Genomic DNA, 17405 nt, shown 5'->3' on the forward strand with positions numbered 1-17405 from the left:
TTTTGCCTTCTTGGTAATTGCGTGCTGGGCATCTGTGTAATGACACCAGGCTCACCTGGTCCGTGGGTGGAGGGGAGGAAGAGGCGAGTGTCCCAGTCCCTGATTTTGGGTACCTGGGCTGGGAGCAAGTCCCAGCCAGCGCTGGCCACCCCTCTTCTTCTCCATGGATGCTTTGACTGTGAGCTTCCCGCGCTGCCGGCGTTCTTGGAGACTCAGCAGGGGCTGGAGTGCAGGCGATGCTCAGCATGCTCAGAGGATGTTTTGGTGCCAGTCAGCCCTGGGAAAAAAGCTTTTTCCACTGAGTCATTTGCTGCCTCTGTTTTGTGTGAGGCAACGTCGAGATCTGGGGGAAGGGGAGATGGAAAAACCCAACCCAGATCTCCCACTCCAGCAGGACCCCATCCACATCAGCAGAACTGCACTGTGTTTGCTTTTTGGAGGGAGTAGCAGGCAGATAGCAGCATAAATAGAACAGGACTGGCTATTTTAAGACATCAGTTGCATGATCTGTGTATTAAAAAATTAAAAAAAATCTTTGTTTCAGCCACAACTGGCAGTGTGGGCTTGGAGAGGAGCAAGCATGTAGTGCCTGCAGGCACCAAGGGCTTCAAGGTGGAGGGGCCAGGAGTACTTCTTCCACCTAATTCTGAAGCCAGTTTAAGAAGCAAGTGGGTATTTCTCCTCGGGGTTGCAGCAGATTAGGGTTCCTCATGTACACTGTTTGATTTCTCGTTGCTGGGAATTGGGAACGATGGTGTTAGATGGAGCTGTTCTGGAGGGGAGCAAGTTCTGTGTGGGGCTGGGACTTGGTGGCTGTTCTGGAGAGGGGATGGACATGTGTGTGCACAACCAGGGATGGAGCTGTCTTCTTCTGGAGAGGTTTCTGGGTTCCTCTGGAGCTGAAAGGACTGTGCCATTCTTGCCTGTTCCTTGTCAGTTGGATGGGCAGTAGGTTGTGATACAGAGCTTGTACCACTGGGAGTTAAAGTCAGGCTGCTGTTCAGCAGAAATCTTAGCAGACAGGGCAGGAAGGCTTAGCCTTGTAAGCGAGAAATGTTTTCCTCCTTCGTGGGACTCCACAGCATGGCTGTGGCACGCGAGGCTGGGCGCCCAGAGTGACATCCCTGCTCCCTCTCTATCAGGGGCATGGCTCCTAGCAGCCAGCAGCAGCAGTGCCTGCTGATACTTGTGCCCAGGGAGAATAAACAAATAATTTTAATTGGGGTTTCAATGCCAAACAGCAGCAGATGGCTTATCAGGGGGAAGGAAGGTGTTGTTTGAGGTTTTGAGATAAAGCGGATGAGCCAGGAACCACTCTTGATGAAGAGGGCTATGGAGAAAAAGCATTGAACCAGCTGACGGGCAGAGCTCTTTCCAATAGCAACCCCAGCCACAAGCATTTATGAGTATAACTTAATCTGACAATGCTACTACCTCTCTTTCCCCCCCCCCCTTTTCTCCCTTCTCTCTTTTCTGTTGAAGACATCTTACGTTTTTCGCAAGTGGACTGCACATCAGAAAGCAAAACTGTCAAGTGGGAGGTATATGGGGTTGTCATATTAATAATGGTATAAAGCTCCCATTTGTTTCAGTGAAATAGCTTTGTTTGCAGACTTTTGGTAAGCTCTTCTTAAAACAAATGAGTTTTTATCAAGGTCCCGTAACTCATCCCGTGCCCCAGGTCATACGGTTGTCATATTGGCCTGGCTCTTCAGTCAACCAGCTCATGCTGCTTTTTAATTGCTGCCAGAGCCACTGCCGCTGGCCTGGTGAAAGGCTGGGAGCAGGACTGAGCCAGAACCCAGGGCTAGAGTTCCCCTCCACCTCACTGAGCCACAAGGTCTCACCCCTTTCTTTATGATGATTAGGGGCAGAGCTCAGGTCTGGCCGTCGTGGCTTGGGACAAACCCGTCCATCAGCAGGGACAGCCTGGGAGTGCAGGGCTGCTTCCGTGGGACTGCTGGATCAGCTCAAGGGCAGTCCTTGGTGCTCCTGTGGGTCAGCTCACAGGACCCACACGTGGGAACAAATCCCTGCACTTTGAGACTTGTTACTGCTGTTACTGTTACAGACTGTTACGTGCCAGACGATGACCAATTTTCATGTTGAAAAGTATAATGGAAGTGTAATTTCTCCCCACAAAAGACAAATCATGCTGGAGAAAGAGGCTGGGAACACTTCCCATGCTAGGATTTGAAATTATAATTTGGAGATGTCAGCAGGAGACCTGGCAGCAGCGTACTCGGTGGTGTGTCTGTTACCTCCAAATACCTCAAGTCATGTTTTGTACTACCCTGCACAATCAGCTCCCTCCTGTGCTGGGAGGCCTTTCTAACCAGCCCACAGGGTTTGTGTACCCAAGGCGTGGGTACATGCCTGAGGCTGGTCTTGCACCGCTGGGTGGCTCCGGATAACGCAGAGGTGATGCAGGCAGGAGGGGACACCTTCTGTGATGTGGTATGGTGAACTTGTTCCAGCACAGGCTGGTTAGACGAGTTCAGTCTCCTCTCCTCCTAGTATTGGTCCATACTTGCTGGTCCTTCCCCTCTGTCCAGCAGTGGTGAGATGTCACACAAACGAAGCCGTCCGTAGGCAGAGGCGATGGCCGCAATAGCCATGCTGGGCTTGCAGCCTTCTGCCAGCTCTGCTGCTGTGCCCGAGATGCTGTCTCGTTTCCTCCTGCTCTTTTGGGGGCTAAACAGAAGATGTCACCTTTCCTTGAAAACCTATTATTTGTGGAGCAAAGCCACGACAGGATTGCGTTGTTATGCTGGGCTCCCACTCAGGAAGCCTGGCACGGCATCCGTGTGGGGATGATGACCGGGCAGGGCAGGTGCTTGACTGCCAGGAAAGCCTTGTAAATGATTTTGCATCCAGCGCTTCTTGCGGCTGTGTGGCTGCCTGCCTTTCTGCTTGCCCTGAGGTTTTTCTCCTTTCTCTCGTGTCCCACAGACTGCCTGGGGTTGCTGCTGCCGGAGTCCATGGCGTACACCGGGACTCCCTCGCCAGCGGGGCCTATCGGCTCCCAGTACTGCGTCTGCAAAGTCGAGCTGTCCGTCTGCGGCCAAAACCTTCTGGACAGGGATGTCACTTCCAAATCCGATCCCTTCTGTGTCCTGTTCATGGAAGTCAATGGAAAATGGGTGGAGGTAAGTCCTGAAGCTGTGTGGATTTCTGTCTCCTGTGGTTTGCCTCTGCTGATGTCTCCAAATGACATTCGTGTTTTGGGCATGAGGACAAACCTTGATTCCTAACCAGAGAAGAGACTCTATGTTGCTCATGGTTGGATCAACCTGGATTAACATTTCTTTCAGCATCTTTATCTTTTCCTTCCCTTTGTGCCAGAGCCTGGCATAGGAGTCCTGCGATAAGGTCTCTCGTAAAGTGCTTTTAGCAGCAAGATGTAAACTCCAGTCTGTGCAAGAGCACTTTGCTCTGTGCCTAGGAAGTACCTTTTGGCTACAGAGGGATAGATTCTGGGCTAAAATGCCTGCAAAAAAAAATATGTGGATTTCATTTTATGAGTGCGATTGTAGTTAGATGGTATAAAGCTTCTTTTTGGTTCCTCCATGAGGGAGCAGATAAGCAGTGCACTGAGATGTGATGGATGGGTGCAAGTAGTGGTGTTGGATACAGACCTGGTCAGCACAGCACAGAATGAGCAGCCAAGGGACATTAAATCACCAAACTGCAACAAAAAAAGTCCCAGTTCCCAGGTGGTCTCATTTTTGATATCTGAACTAATGAACTAGTGCCAAGGAGTTGATGAATTGATGTGCATTGGCTAAGATGTCCTACAGCTGATCTTGATGTCAGCAGGGAGGGTGTGGAGGCAGACCTTGCCTTTGCCATGGTCTGCAATTAATTTAGCTCATCAGGTTGGATGAGACTAATGAGCTTTCCCATCTTGATAGGTGTCATCTCTTTGACCTAGTTGTGCTTTTCAGGAATTTCTCTTTTGCTGTCAGTAATGTCTCAGTCCAGCAGTTTTGATTCCAAAGCTTCTTTTACAATACAAATGTGTGGTTTTGCTCTTTTTCCCCTTCCTCTGCTATTTTTAGCTTCTTTGTAATTGACAAGATAGGTGCTGGAAGCCAGCCTTGAATGGCAGATTGCTCAATGCTCTGCTGCTGTGCTTTCAGTGGAGATCAGCACGTGGCCCAAACTGGAGATACATGGAGCTCTCTGGTGGGAACGGCTGTGCCTGGTGTCCGCGTGCAGGGGATGTGTCTGGCCCCAAGCCTCCAGCACGCTGTGGGAATGGCCAGCACCCAAACCCTCCTGTGCCCCCACACCCTCCTGTGCCCCCATGTTGTGGTAGCAGTGCACAGCAACAGGACCTGAGGGAATGGCATGGAGCTGTGAAAGGGGAGGTTCAGATCCAATATCAGGAAAAGGTTCTTCACTGGGAGGGTGTTTGGGCACTGGAACAGGCTACCCATGGCAGCGGTCATGGCACCGAGCCTGCTGGAATTCAAGAAGCATTTGGACGCTGCTCTCAGACATGCTGTCTGGTTTCTGGGAGGTCCTGCGTAGATCCATGAGTTGGACTTGATGATCCTTGTGAGTCCCTTCCAACTTGAGATATTCTATGAATGTATGATATTGCACTGATGTATGGCAAGAGGTGGGACTGGTGATTTGAGGGGGTTGTCACAGTTGAGGCAGTTGCTCCAAGATGAATCTGTTTCCTGTCTAAAGTGTTGTCTCGAATAGCAAAGCTGAAATATAGAGGATGGACAGGGACAGGCCACAACGTGCTCAGCAGCATGCCCTCATCCCATAGCATGTGCTGGCAAGCACTGACACTGCAGGTGCCTCCTCTGCAGTGGGGGTAGTGGCATGCCGTGGCCTTGTTTAGAACAAGGGCCTTCAGGGTCCGCCCAGCCGTGGTCATGCCAGCACCCGTACCTGGGTAGTGGGACTGCAGTGCCTGTGAATGCTGACAGCAGGGGTTCCGTTCACCGGTTTTTCTAGCTGTCGTTTTTGTTCCCAAATACAATTATTTTGTCTCACTGAGCTTAAGAAGAATTAAAAAATATTCATGAATCAGCCTTGGAGGGGGTGGTGGAGGGAGGGAGGAACAAAAAGCACAGGCCCAGAAGTGACATAAAGATGGGTGATGTGTCAGCGTTCTGCCTGGTGATGTCGTCTGGCAGGAGCCAGGAAAGACCTGGCCCATGACTCAGCTGTGCCCTTGCTTTTGTGCCAGCCTGAGTCATCCCTCCTTCCTGAGCCTCCGTGTGGTGGCACTGGGCACCCCTCATCTCCTCTGTTGCTGCCTCTCAGAGGGGTATGGAGGCCATCAGCTGCCAGCCTGTCGGCCTGGGGCTCCTAGGGTATGTTCGGAGGGGAGGGGAGAACGGCAGCATGGCATGGGGTCTCTGCTCCCAAATGTTCCGTCCTGTGTTCCCTGCCCCTTAGGAGAGCATCTCCCAAGCGCTGGGGATGCCTGAACGTCTCCAGCAAACCTCTCCTTGGAAACTGGAGGGCTCTTCAGCTGCGTTCATTTAACGCAAGGGTTACAATTAGAGAAACTTTCCCAGATGTGTGCTTGTTTTGTAGAATTGAGACTCTTGGACGAACAGAAATCTCCAGTTAGCCTGATTGCTAACCAAAGGCTCTTAAAAACCCTTGTGCTTTTCTGCTCCTGGGTTGCAAAGCCACTTCTGCTCTTTGCAGGGCACACAAATGTGTGTGTCCAGGCGAGGAGGAGGAGGCGGGAGCCCGTGGCCTGGTTGCCTCCTGGTGGATGTTGTGTGAAAAGCCCTTGTGCACGATGGTTACCAGCAAGGTGGAAGGTAAAGAGCTGTACCAAACTGAAGACTGAAATATGTGCAAGAAAGCAGCTGAAGCTTGTGATTTTTTTTGTGGTTCACACAGTAAGGAGGCAGTTAAACACTTGGTCAGTTGGGTGTTGACAGAAGCCTCCTCACTCTGCAAGGGTGAACTCGAGACGTTGACTCTGTTTCTCTTCCCCTTCCCTGGCCCACCCATTCCTGGTAAAGCTGGAGATGGGACCTCAAGTTACCTCCTTCAAAGCTTCGCCTGGTGCCCAGGAGCTGGTTTTAATGGGGAAAGCTGTTCTTCCCTCTCTGCTGCCTGCGTGACACAAGACTGTTGCAGCACAGCCTCAGACGTGGTGCCACAGTCCAGCCTTGAACATGGCTCATACGATCAGCCATGTTTCTGTAGCTCTTCCTTAGCAGCTTGGGCCAGGAGGTGGGCACCTGGCATCCCTGTAATGCACGTGCCCTCAGACCCTTTTTCAGGCTGGATCCATAGTGGGGAGTCCCCACCTGCAGTATTGTGTTCAGCTCTGGGACCTGCAGCATAAGACAGACACGGACCTGTTGGAGCGGGTCCAGAGGAGGCCACGAGGATGATCAGAGGGCTGGAGCACCTCTCCTGCGACGAGAAGTTGAGAGAGCTAGGGATGTTCAGCATGGAGAAGAGAAGGCTCCAGGGAGACCTCATTGCAACCTTTCAGTATGTAAAGGGGGGCTTATAAGAAAGATGGAGAAAGACTTTGTACCGGGACTGGTTGTGACCGGACAAAGGGCAGTGGTTTTAAACTGCAGAAGGGTAGATTTAGATGTAAGGAAGAATTTTTTCATGATGAGGGTGGTGGGACACGGGATGAAGTTGCCCAGAGAAATGGATGCCTCATCATTGGACGTGTTCAAAGTTGAGTTGGATGGGGCTTTGAGCAACCTGATCTAGTGAAAGATGTCCCTGGCCACGGCAGGGGGTTGGACTGGGTGATCTTTAAGTGTCCCTCCCAACCCAAACCAGTCTGTCATTCTACAGTCTCCCAGCCTGGATATTCCCTCCACACCCAGCCCAGCAGTCTTCATCAGGCTGGTTTATCCCTGCTGGTGTGGCAGTGTGTAAGAGCATTTGAGCAGTGATAAGTGTCTTGATTGCACTGTGGAGATACTCTTGAAGTTCCTGCTCCTTCTATATTCTTTTCTTTTCCATTTGCACTCATAAAAAGGCTATTTTTGTTTCAGTGTAAGGCACAGCCCTTCTTGCAGAGACTTGGGCTCTTTGTATCTTTGGGTGCCCCACAACATTGCAGCATCCCAAACGGCATGCTGCCTGCCTCCAGCCTTGCCATGGATGCGTTTTAGATAATGGCAGGGTGGGAAGAAGCACAGGCAATCTGCTGTCCCCTTCTCAGCTCCCCATTATCCCAAAGGGGAAGCAGCTGCCTCGTGAGCTCACTTTTCATCCTGATTTGACTTGGTCCCTGGCTTCCCAGTAGCACAGGGAACATGAAAGGAGATAAAATCCATCTCGTGTAATCTCATGCATAATCTCATATGCTAGCCTCGAAAGGGGATTTGTGTATGTTGTGCTTGTTTGGACAAGCTCAGCACTCATGGATGGCCACTGCTCCCGGTCCACCAGGAGCGTCTCTCTGAGCAGATGTTTGGGTCCCGCAGTACAGGCAGTGGCAGAGAGGGAAGGATCTGTGTGAAGCTGCATTGCTCTGGCTGGTGTACAACCCACTAGTGTTGGTTTATTCGATTTCCATCTCCCCAGAGGGTGAGGCAGGTAGCTATTTTGAGAATACAGCATTTACTTTAGTCTTTTTCTGGCAATTAAGACAGACTAAGTGACCAACTTTAAAAATACTGCGATAGTTGGTATATACAGCAAACTTACCGCATTTCCACTCAGTCCCTTCAAAATCTCTCTTCTATGCTGAATGAGTTCCATTGGGACTCAGAGGTATGTGTTTTCATTTTATGCTTTTTCTGTCATGGTGTACTTATTTCTGGCTCTGCTGCTCTGGCAGACGTCCATCCGTCCTGCAGTCCACGGGTGCCAGTGCAGGAGCTGCTTTCTGTGGAGGTGTTGCCCTGGGACCTGGGTTGTGTCAGGAAGCTCAGTCTTCTCCATTGTGGACTGCAGGATGAGAAGTGATGCTGGCCAGGGCTGCAGGATGCTGCAGGTGGATGTGATGGTTTTCCTTGGAGTGAGCAGCACCGAGGGAACAGCCCGGTGAGATGTGGTACAGCTGGGCTGGAGGAGAGGAAGGAGCATCTTTCCTTGTCCTGGTGGGTGCTTTAAGTGGCGTGGGGGAAGGAGAAGGGAAGATTTCCATGTTCTGGCAAAATATTCAAAGTGTTGTGTGGAAGGACAGACCCAGCGTGAGGAGACAAATGTGAGGTTTAGTCTGCTCCCCCCTCCGATCAGCTCCCACAACCCATGCTACCTATGTGAATTCCTCCTAAGCACAGCACTTCTTTCACAGGGAGCTGTGTATAGGTGGGACGAGACCTTCTGGCTCCAGGAGACCTTCAGCAGTGACCCCATGGGAGGGGAACCAGCTCTACCCACCCCACTCCATCCATAGGACGCTGCTTCCTAAGGTGTCTCTTGTACACCTGCTGTGTGGGGGATCAGTGAGGCTGCACCTGAAGCCTCCTGGCCATGCCCATGTGAGGGCTGGGGGCAGAGGTATGGATCCAAGATGAGAAGTACCCCTTGGTCCCACTTTGCACCCCACCGGAGATCCTGTCTCACACCTGAGCAGGGGCATTGCTCATCTGCAGGAGGTGCAGCAGCCGCTAATGCCAGCTTGGAGTCTCCCAAAGTGCTTCAAAGTGGTGTGGTTTTGATAAAATCACACTGGAGAGCGTGTGCCTTTCTTTCTGTTCAACAGCCCCAGTAACCTTATCCTGGAGTAACAGTGTGAAATGGAAGAAAGGCCAAGGCAGCCAGCTCTGTCGGGGCCTGCCCTGTCCCAGCCTGGTCCTGCAGGATACCCTCCCTGAAATCCCTGCCACCTCTCATCTTCTAAAAGCTATCTGCAGCCATCTCTCCTTACAAAGCTCTCACTTCATTCTCTTGCTGGAAGGTTATCCTTGGAAACATCTGTGAGTGGCGGCTACCTTTATTCAGTTATTGCTCATCACTCACTTTGGCTGTGCTTTTGGCTTTCTCTCTGGCCTTTTTAGCTTCACAAGGATATTTACCACTCTCACCATGCTGTGGCTGGATTTCCTGGGCAATACACCTCCGTGCTCCCTGTCCAGCCCTTGGCTCCCCACCGCTTCCATATGCAGCTCCATGCTTTATCTTTTGTGCCCTCCTCTCTTCCCAGGCGTTTGGGGATATTGTTTCTTTCAGCTTGCTTACCTGCCTGGGAATCAGCTCTGCGCTGGTCCAGCAGGCAGCTGGAGCTTCTCTGCAGGTACCTGTCACCCTGGTACTCAGTTACTGAGGATGAAGAGCGATGCTTTGAGTTAAACATGTTAGTGTCAGTGGATCTGGGATGCTCCAGGTCACGCTCTGCTGGCTGGGCTCATGCCCGGTGGGTGAGGGCAGTCTGGCCCTTGGCTGCTCACAGGATGTAGGAAGCCAACGGGCTGGTCGTGGCCACCTTTGCGCTGGTTCAGGAGGATTTTGGAGGCATCAGAGGAAGGCATTGCATCCATCAGTCTTCCTCCCACCTCTTCCTCCGCAGGGTGCATCCCGGTCGTCTCCCTCTGGAAAGTTGTCTTGGAGAGCAGTGCCAAGTGTTTTTCATGGCAGTGGGCGGACGTGGACATGAAGTCCACGTGTCGTATGGTTAATTATGTGTCTCAGGCTTGCAGCGTGTCCGAGCCAGGGTTGCTGTATTACTGCAACTCCTGCCGCTGCCAAAATACCAGAGAAGGTGCAGGTTATCCTCCCAGCCCTCTAAACGTGTCTGAGCAGACAAACTCTCTTCCCTTCACACAGGGCTATCCAAAGTCCAGGTTTTATAGCAGCAGCTACAGAAGGGTGAGGATTTTTCACACCATCTTTGCAGTCTGAGCCTCAAGTATGTGTGTGTTGAGGCCATCTCATCACCAAAATGAGGCTGGGGGAAGAAAGCTGGCTGCGCTCAGCGGGTTGTTTTTAGGGAACAGGCAGAACTGGGATAAGTTGTTTCTCCAGCCAACTGATATCTAGACTGCTGGAAGACCTGCCTCAGACTTGGGAGATTCAAATCTGGCCCCATCTCATGTTTCTCCAGTGCTGGTCTCAATGTATTCCCTGTGTCCCTATCCTATTTGTGTGAAGAAGGTTATAAACACAAAGATGCTCTCTCCATCTGAAGGACTTCCAGATCTATATTGGATGACAGGGTCTATTGAAGTCTTATTTGCATCCTTCTAGCCTCTTGTTTCTCCTAATGCCTGGTGAAATTCATTTTTTTACGGAGGGACAAGAAAGAAGATACCACATGAATGTTTTGTTTTGAGGTCTAGAGGGAAATGTTGGAGGGTTACTGTTCTGAGTTGTGATGCTTTTTTTTGTTTGTTTGTCCTTGCTGTTAGTTGCATGGCCTGAAAGAAATAGCTTTGGCTTGATTTTGAAGGCATTACAGCAGTGTGTCTGGTTAGTTAAGGACAAGAGAAACAGGTGGTTGGAGGTGTGTGAAAGCATTGTCTCCAGGGGTTTTCCGTGTCCTGAGAGAGCAGGTGTTAGAAGCAAATGCAAAGATTTCAGCTTCAATAAGCCCTGAGTGCACACCAAGCCTTGGCACCCTGACCTCAGGGATGCAGCTCTCTGCATGAGGTGTTCCTTGTTTAGATTCATTCCACCTTGCTTACAGAGTATTAAGGCTTGCATTTAGGGATGTGTCTGCTGCATGCCTGGTGCTCTCATGCTCTGACGGCCACTACAGGGTTTCTGTGTGTCAGGACTCCAGCTGAAGTCAGAAGAGACATTGTGGTGACAAAGATGTGAGGTACAGATGTCTAAATGCCCCCTTTTTTCTTTGCAGCTCGACAGGACAGAGACAGCTGTGAATAACCTCAACCCAGCTTTCTCCAAGAAGTTCGTTGTTGACTACCACTTTGAAGAAGTGCAGAAGCTGAAATTTGCCCTGTTTGACCAGGACAAGTCAAGCATGCAGCTGTATGAGCATGACTTCCTGGGTGAATTTTCCTGCACACTGGGCACGGTGAGTATCTGATGTCCTTTCCCTGCTGCTCGCTGTCCTCCAGCAAAGGGACCCCAAATCACAACAGCTGCAGGCAAGCTGGGGGAACAGAGCTGCTTCTCTTCTCTGCTGTAAAGTTTGTTGGGTGCTTCCTGGCAAAAAAAAAAAAAAAAAAATAATAATTAGATTGCTTGTCGCACTTTTTAGGTCAAAGTGTTCCATTTCAGAGCCATTGGTTACTTGCTCAAGTCTCAGCTGGTCATAGTATGGGCTTCTGCTGTTGACTGCAGAGAGAAATCAGATCCCTGGGGAAGGTGTGTGAGGGTGTTCGCACCCAGTTATCTTGGTCACTTGCACTGGAAGGTGTTGGAGATAACTGTTTCTCACCAAGGGTTAATAGTAACAGCCCTGATCACCAGCTTGGATTTGGACTTGGGAAACTTCCAGATGTTTAAAGTTAGGATACATTGCAGTCTACCTTCATATCTTTCTTTTTTTTTGCAAAGCTTTTGTAATAAAAATTACTGCTTTTTTTTCTGTTTGAGAATAAAGCATTCAGAAAACACAACCTTGGCGTTGTGAAGCAAATCATATCTCCTCTGTAGCATGTTGGTGCAGCAATGTTGTCTTGTGTTCTTGTGGAAGAGCTTTCAGGACACATGCTATTTATAAGTCTTTGGAAGGTCTTTGCATTCGTAAGCCCAGACCCAGTTAGAATTGCCAGCTAAATTCTCCAAACTTCTTTGTCTTCTGAGCATGCTCTGACTCAGAGGTGAGAGATGAGGGAGATTTTTCCGTTCTTTTTTAGCCTCCAGCTGCCTGGGGCTGCTGTGGTACCTGGCATGAACGTAGGGGCTGGGAGAAGCTGCCTCTTGTATGCTCGGTGCTGGGGGAAGCAGGCACTGCAGTAGGTGGGTTGGCATGGACAGCCAGCCCAAGGTGTCCAGGAAGGCTTGTGAATGTGGTCGCTTTATTACACAGACTAATCTGGCACCAGATATGCCGAAGGGGGCTGAATAACTTTGTTATTGCCAGCTAAAGAACTTGTCAGAAGATCACTGACATTTACAGTCTGAGGTTTAACATCAGTGTTTTTGGAAGAGCTCTGTGATGACCTAATTCTGATCCTGCAGAAATTAAGAAACAGCCCAGGCTGGTGCTCAGTGATAAAGGCCAAACCATTTCGCATTCGTTTCCCTGTTGTTAGAATGCAGCCACCTCTGGTGTGGGACAGTTCAGCAGTGCTCATTGTGAGGGCCGCAGTCTTGATGGACGCTGCAAAAGGGGAAGAACTTAAGGACATAAGGAAACAGAGCTGAAACCTCACCGTTACTAATCCTACCTCTGCAGAAGTCCTGGGCTCTGCTGGAGAGAAGCGTCATCCATATGCACTGGGGAAGAGGGTGGAGGAATCAGCCCCCTCTTTTCCTGCATGTGAGGTCTCCTAGATGAGCCTAACTGCTTCTGGTGCTTTAAAAGGTGATGAGCTCAGTGCACCCCTCCGATGGGGCAACAAAGGCAGAACTGCATGGCCCCACTGGCAGCGTGAGGTTCTGTCTCTAGTTGCATGCTACCCGGCTCTCTTGAAATCATTTGGTGTCCTTTTCACCAAGAAGAGAACTTTAAACTTCTGTGACCTTATGGAAATATTTGAGCTCTGTGGAAGAGAACTTGCCTTATGCGTGTGCCCAGATTTTGATGAGTTTTTGTGGCAGTTCTCTTAAGTGACACATGAACTTCTTTGTGACCTGTAGTCCACAACGGGACACCAGCTTGGAAAGGAGGGATCTTCTCACGTTCCCTTTTTCCCTGAAAGCCTCTGCCTGAAGCGTTGTTGTCTTCTCCCTGTGACCAGTGCAGCATCCCTGCGTGGCAGAGCCCAGGGCAGAGGGGGGTGTGGAGAACCACAGGGGCCTGGGGAGGAGAGGGGTGGAACAGGGAGGAGTTGGGCTTGTGGGCTCAGCCACGCTGCTGTAGGGTTTCTGAAGTCTGTTTTTTATCTGGTGAGATGTTTTCTTAAGCCCACCTGTTAGAAGGGAAGGAGAGCGCACTCGTGCAGCAGTAACCTGCCTCTGAACTGCACAATGAGCACCTGACTTTCCAGTTTTGAGTTTGCATCGGAGCCCTGTCAGATCAGCTGGATTGTTTTACTGCAGCTAATTAGGTCTGTGGCAAGATTTAAAAGGATTGTTGGATTGCTTGGAGGCCTGTAATGACCTCTGTGGCTGAGTGAAACCTTAGGAGGGATCAAACTGCAGGCTGCATAGTGTCCATGGTTGCTTCTCGCCAGGGTTGCAAAGAAATCTTACGCCACAGCAAGGCACAAACATCTAGCTGTGTTATATGGTGATTCGTATATGTTTTTGGAGCAAAAGCACCACGACATGGCTGGATTGAAGATTCCAGCATAAATTCAGGAGCTCCATTGCTGCTAGCCATGATGGGAAGGGGTTTTGCCTCAAAAATGCAAAAAGGGAAGGAGAAAAAAAGCATTTCTGGAGAGCAATAGGAAGAATCCAAGTGTGGCTGTGTCACTTGGGTGGTGGTAGCAAGAAGCTAAGCCATTTCGTTCATTTGTTTTTATTTATTTATTTCTGACTGTGATATAGGACCAAGGAAGAAGACAGAAGGATGGGTGGGGCTGCACTTTTTAAATTGTAACCCATAGGTTTTGAAGGGGTCCCTGGTAGGTATGGGAGAAGAGCATGGCTGGTTCCAGCAGGTTGCAGTTTGTTGTATGGGGGTCTGCATCCCATGTGAAAAACTTACAGGGTCCCTAAATCTGAAGGCACCTGAAACGCACTGAGCTGGGAAAATCTCAAGGGGTTTAATTCAGCTCCCAGAAGCCTATTACAAGCCAGAGCTGAAGGGGAGAAATGCCTTTGGGGGGGGGTACCAACCCCCTGTGCCTTGCTGTGCAGCCAGTAAGTCTAGGAGGATGCTCGGGGAGAGCATCTGGCTTGTATCGTGGTTTCTCCATGGAAACATGCCCTGGAAGCAAGTTGCTGGCAGGGATCATGTTAGCTGAAAAAAGATTCCGTTTGTGGTTGAAGGGTGTATTTAACACAGTGTTTGAAAGGTTGAGTTGTGATTTTTGCTTGGGACAAATCACAGTAGCTCTGGCTTTGTGAGATCCCACTGACTCGCACCACACAGGCACCTGGTCCGTGGGTTAGACAGGGGGTTTTGCACTGCAGGGGCTGCTTCAGCCTCTTGTGCTGTTGCTGCTCCATGCTGTTAAAAAGCCACCTGATGCCCTCTGGACTCGGTGGTGTTTTCGGGGTGCTGCATCCCAGTCTGCGCCATGGGGCTCTGGGACCTGGGAAGAGCTGAGCTTCACTCAGGTGGCTCCAGTGGTGGTGGCAGCATAGACAACATCATGGTCATCTCTGAACAATACATCTTTTTTTTTTATTGCTGTGAATGCTTAATGTGAATTAACTAACATGAGCAATGATCAGTTGCTTATGAGTCTGCTTTTGATCACTTGTACAATCATTACTTTGTTTTCTTTGTCTTCTCTAGATTGTCTCCAGCAAGAAAATAACAAGAACTCTCCTTCTGGGGAATGGCAAGCCAGCTGGGAAAGGGATGATAACGGTACAGTAACTCATTTATCTTACCTACAGAGTGTTTAAATACACATAATAAACCAGGGATGATGCAAGACACTGAGGGGCCCAGGATGCTGCAGTTTGTGTCACTAACTTTTTTTTCCTTCGTCTCCCACTTTCCTGCCCACTTCTAGTCTGTTTGGAGGACAAGGTATTTGGGCCAGGGACCATCTCATCCAGTCTCTGTCTGGTGTCCAGCTCTGTGAGACTTCAATCTGTATTTTGGTCTCTGTGCACTGAAATAAAAAATAAATAAATCTGGAGAAGTACAAAGTGAATATATACTGTTGTTTATTATCTTGTACATAATGCCTGTTCAGACCTCCCCATAGCAGATGGAGGTAAAAGGGCTGATTTCTTTGCTGACAATCAGTGGTTTTGTTTGTAGGAAGAGGATAGGAGTTATGCCGTTAGCAACAAGTCTCATAGCAACAGCCTCTGCTCCTGCTGCAGACCCCTTCGGGCAGTGGCATTCCCACTGCAGATCTATTTAGTGATTTATTTATTTATTTACTTAAAGAAAATGCTAAATTTAGGCTCATTTTCCCTATGCCACATCTCCCATCATTTTTGTTTGCTTCTTCATTACAGTTTTTGTCAGACTTGCAGCAGAGCAACAAAGGCGTGGAAGAAAAAGCCAGCCAAGAGTTAAACCACAGTCAGGTTTTAAAAGCGCTGAAGGGGTTTAAAAGCAGTTTGAAAGACCAGGACCTGGCTGCTGCAAGGGCATCTCCACTGCTGTTTGCTCTAGAGACTGGGAAGATGCTGTTAGCTTTCCTCTCTTAATTGCTGCAGTTAATCTTTAAATGCAAGAGGAAAAGCCGCAGCAAAGCTCTTGATGATACCCGATGCCAGTGTGCCTTCTTCAGGAGTGGGCTCTTGCCACCCCATGCTTGAATGGGAGGGACTGGAGCAGACTGAAAGTTCCCAATCAAGTTCAAAGTTGCCCACTTTAAAGAAAGAAGCTTCTGATCTGTCACTAATGCATCATTAAAATGAAGGGGTCTGAGATGTCTGCTTCATTTCGTACCATTGGTGTAATTCTCTGATTTTTTTTTTGTTATTTATTTATTTTTGCCTTTGCTAAAACCAGGTGGTGCAAACAGGCTGTGGTGGCTTGTGTGTGCTGGAAGGACCTTGTCCTCGTAGCCTGGCACCATGCTGGAGAGCAGTGAGCCCCAGGGTTAGCGCAGGGCTGCCAGCACCAACTGAGAGAGAGTCTTCTGCTTTGGGCTTACAACGTGTGGGGTTCAGAGCCAAGCCCTGCCTTCCTTAACAGTATTCCCTTAAGCTTTTTCCAAGTTTCCATTTTTTTAAATGCCGCACACAAATGTCATAGAGGGGTGAATGCAACAATAGTACCTTGGCTTGATTACTGGGATTAAGTGAGAGTCCTGAGGTTTAAATAGTTGGGAAAAATCCCAAAGCATGTCACTGTGCTTATAGGAATTGTTATCAAGGTCTTTCCACCAGACGAAGTAGTGGGGATGTTGTTATTGTCCGAGGGGAGATGCCACAGCGTACCTGTTTGTTCTGCACAGCCTGGCTTTTCCTTAGCCTGCGGTGAGCCCAGAAATGCAGGGACTCCACACTGGGCCTGCTTTTGACAGAGTGTCATCTGCAAAGGGCAACCTCCGTCTGCTTCCCTACAGCTCCAGTTCCTTACATACGCGCACCCACCAAGGACTGGGTGGAAGGGAAAAACAATGCTCTGGCTTTGTTAAAGTGAACGGAGAACAATCTGCCGTTCGAAAACAATGTCCTTAAAGAAATCCAACCTAACAATCTGCCTTTTGAATACAACGTTCTCAAGGAAATACAAACTTATTGGGTATGTGGGAAGGAGAGCCCTTTGTGGAGTCTGCCCTGAGGTTCTTGTGCTCACGGCATCTCACGGCGCTGAGGTTGGCTGGTGTGGGAGCAGCAGATCCCCGCCCCGATCCACGTGGAGTCACCTTCCCCTCCGCAGCGGGGAACTCGAGGCTGTGTCTGCAGAGCTGCGCGTCCGCGTGGGGCAGGGGAACGCCGGCAGCGAGCGGATCCTCTGGGGGCTGAGGAGAGTGGTCTCCGCTGGACAGGCTGTGATTCCAGGGCCGTGACTGCCTCATCGGCTCCGCACATTCCCCACCTCCCGTTAGTGTGAATACCCCTCTGATTGCTCATTCTGAAGAAAATTGTCCCCTTGATTTCACTGAGTTTTGTAAAGGCCCAGCTGCAATTATGCTGCATGTCCAGGGAAGGACAGCCTCCCTGAGGTCCAGTGAAGGCAGTGCTCCGGTGAGGGGAAAATGTCCGCGCGGTGCTCCTGGTGGGCCCCCAGCTCCTCAGGCCAGGGGTGCTGAGGGACACGGGCACAGCCACGGCTCGGGTCCATGGGGAAGGGAGGGGGGACAGGAGGCAGGAGGTGGAGAGCAGGTGTTCGATCAGGACAGAGCCTTGAGAAGAAATCGAAATGATTCAGAAAACGGCTGCTAACAGAAATGAATAAACGTGTGGGGTTTTTTGGTTTTTGCGTGTTCTTTTTTTTTTTTTTTTTTGTTATAAACATTCCCTTTCTTAAAATACCAAGAGACTCATTAGACCGTGTTCCAGACAAAACCAGCCCACTGGTCTTTGGCAGTCAAAGCCATTTTGCTGAAGCATGTGTGAGATAAGCGCCTTAAACTGAAGTAAGCCGGGCTGCGCTTGTGCCTGCTGTAGCTATCAGGAGCCATGATGGGGTCTTCATCCTTGGGCCGTCTTGTTGGGTGATTGTGCAAGGACGTGGTTCCACTCCAGTTCATGGTGCCACCAGGATTACCCCGAGGGCAGGGACATGGGCACACCATGGCGTGTATGATCTTCATTAGATCTTCAGAAGCTTAGAA

At 49.9% G+C, this 17405-nt stretch overlaps 1 protein-coding gene across 2 annotated transcripts in view; it reads left to right on the plus strand.

Annotated features, from left to right (window-relative positions):
* CPNE2 (copine 2) overlaps positions 1-17405 on the plus strand; it is a 59330-nt gene that overhangs the window by 11527 nt on the left and 30398 nt on the right. For both annotated transcript variants that reach the window (XM_067004554.1, XM_048068865.2), the window contains exons 2-4: positions 2953-3149; positions 10766-10945; positions 14450-14524. In XM_067004554.1, the coding sequence (XP_066860655.1) occupies positions 2982-3149; positions 10766-10945; positions 14450-14524 (423 nt within the window). In that variant the 5' untranslated portion in view covers positions 2953-2981. The remainder of the gene's footprint in view (positions 1-2952; positions 3150-10765; positions 10946-14449; positions 14525-17405) is intronic.

This window comes from Anser cygnoides, chromosome 12 (assembly GCF_040182565.1).
Source record: "Anser cygnoides isolate HZ-2024a breed goose chromosome 12, Taihu_goose_T2T_genome, whole genome shotgun sequence".
Classification (NCBI taxonomy): Eukaryota; Metazoa; Chordata; class Aves; order Anseriformes; family Anatidae; genus Anser; species Anser cygnoides.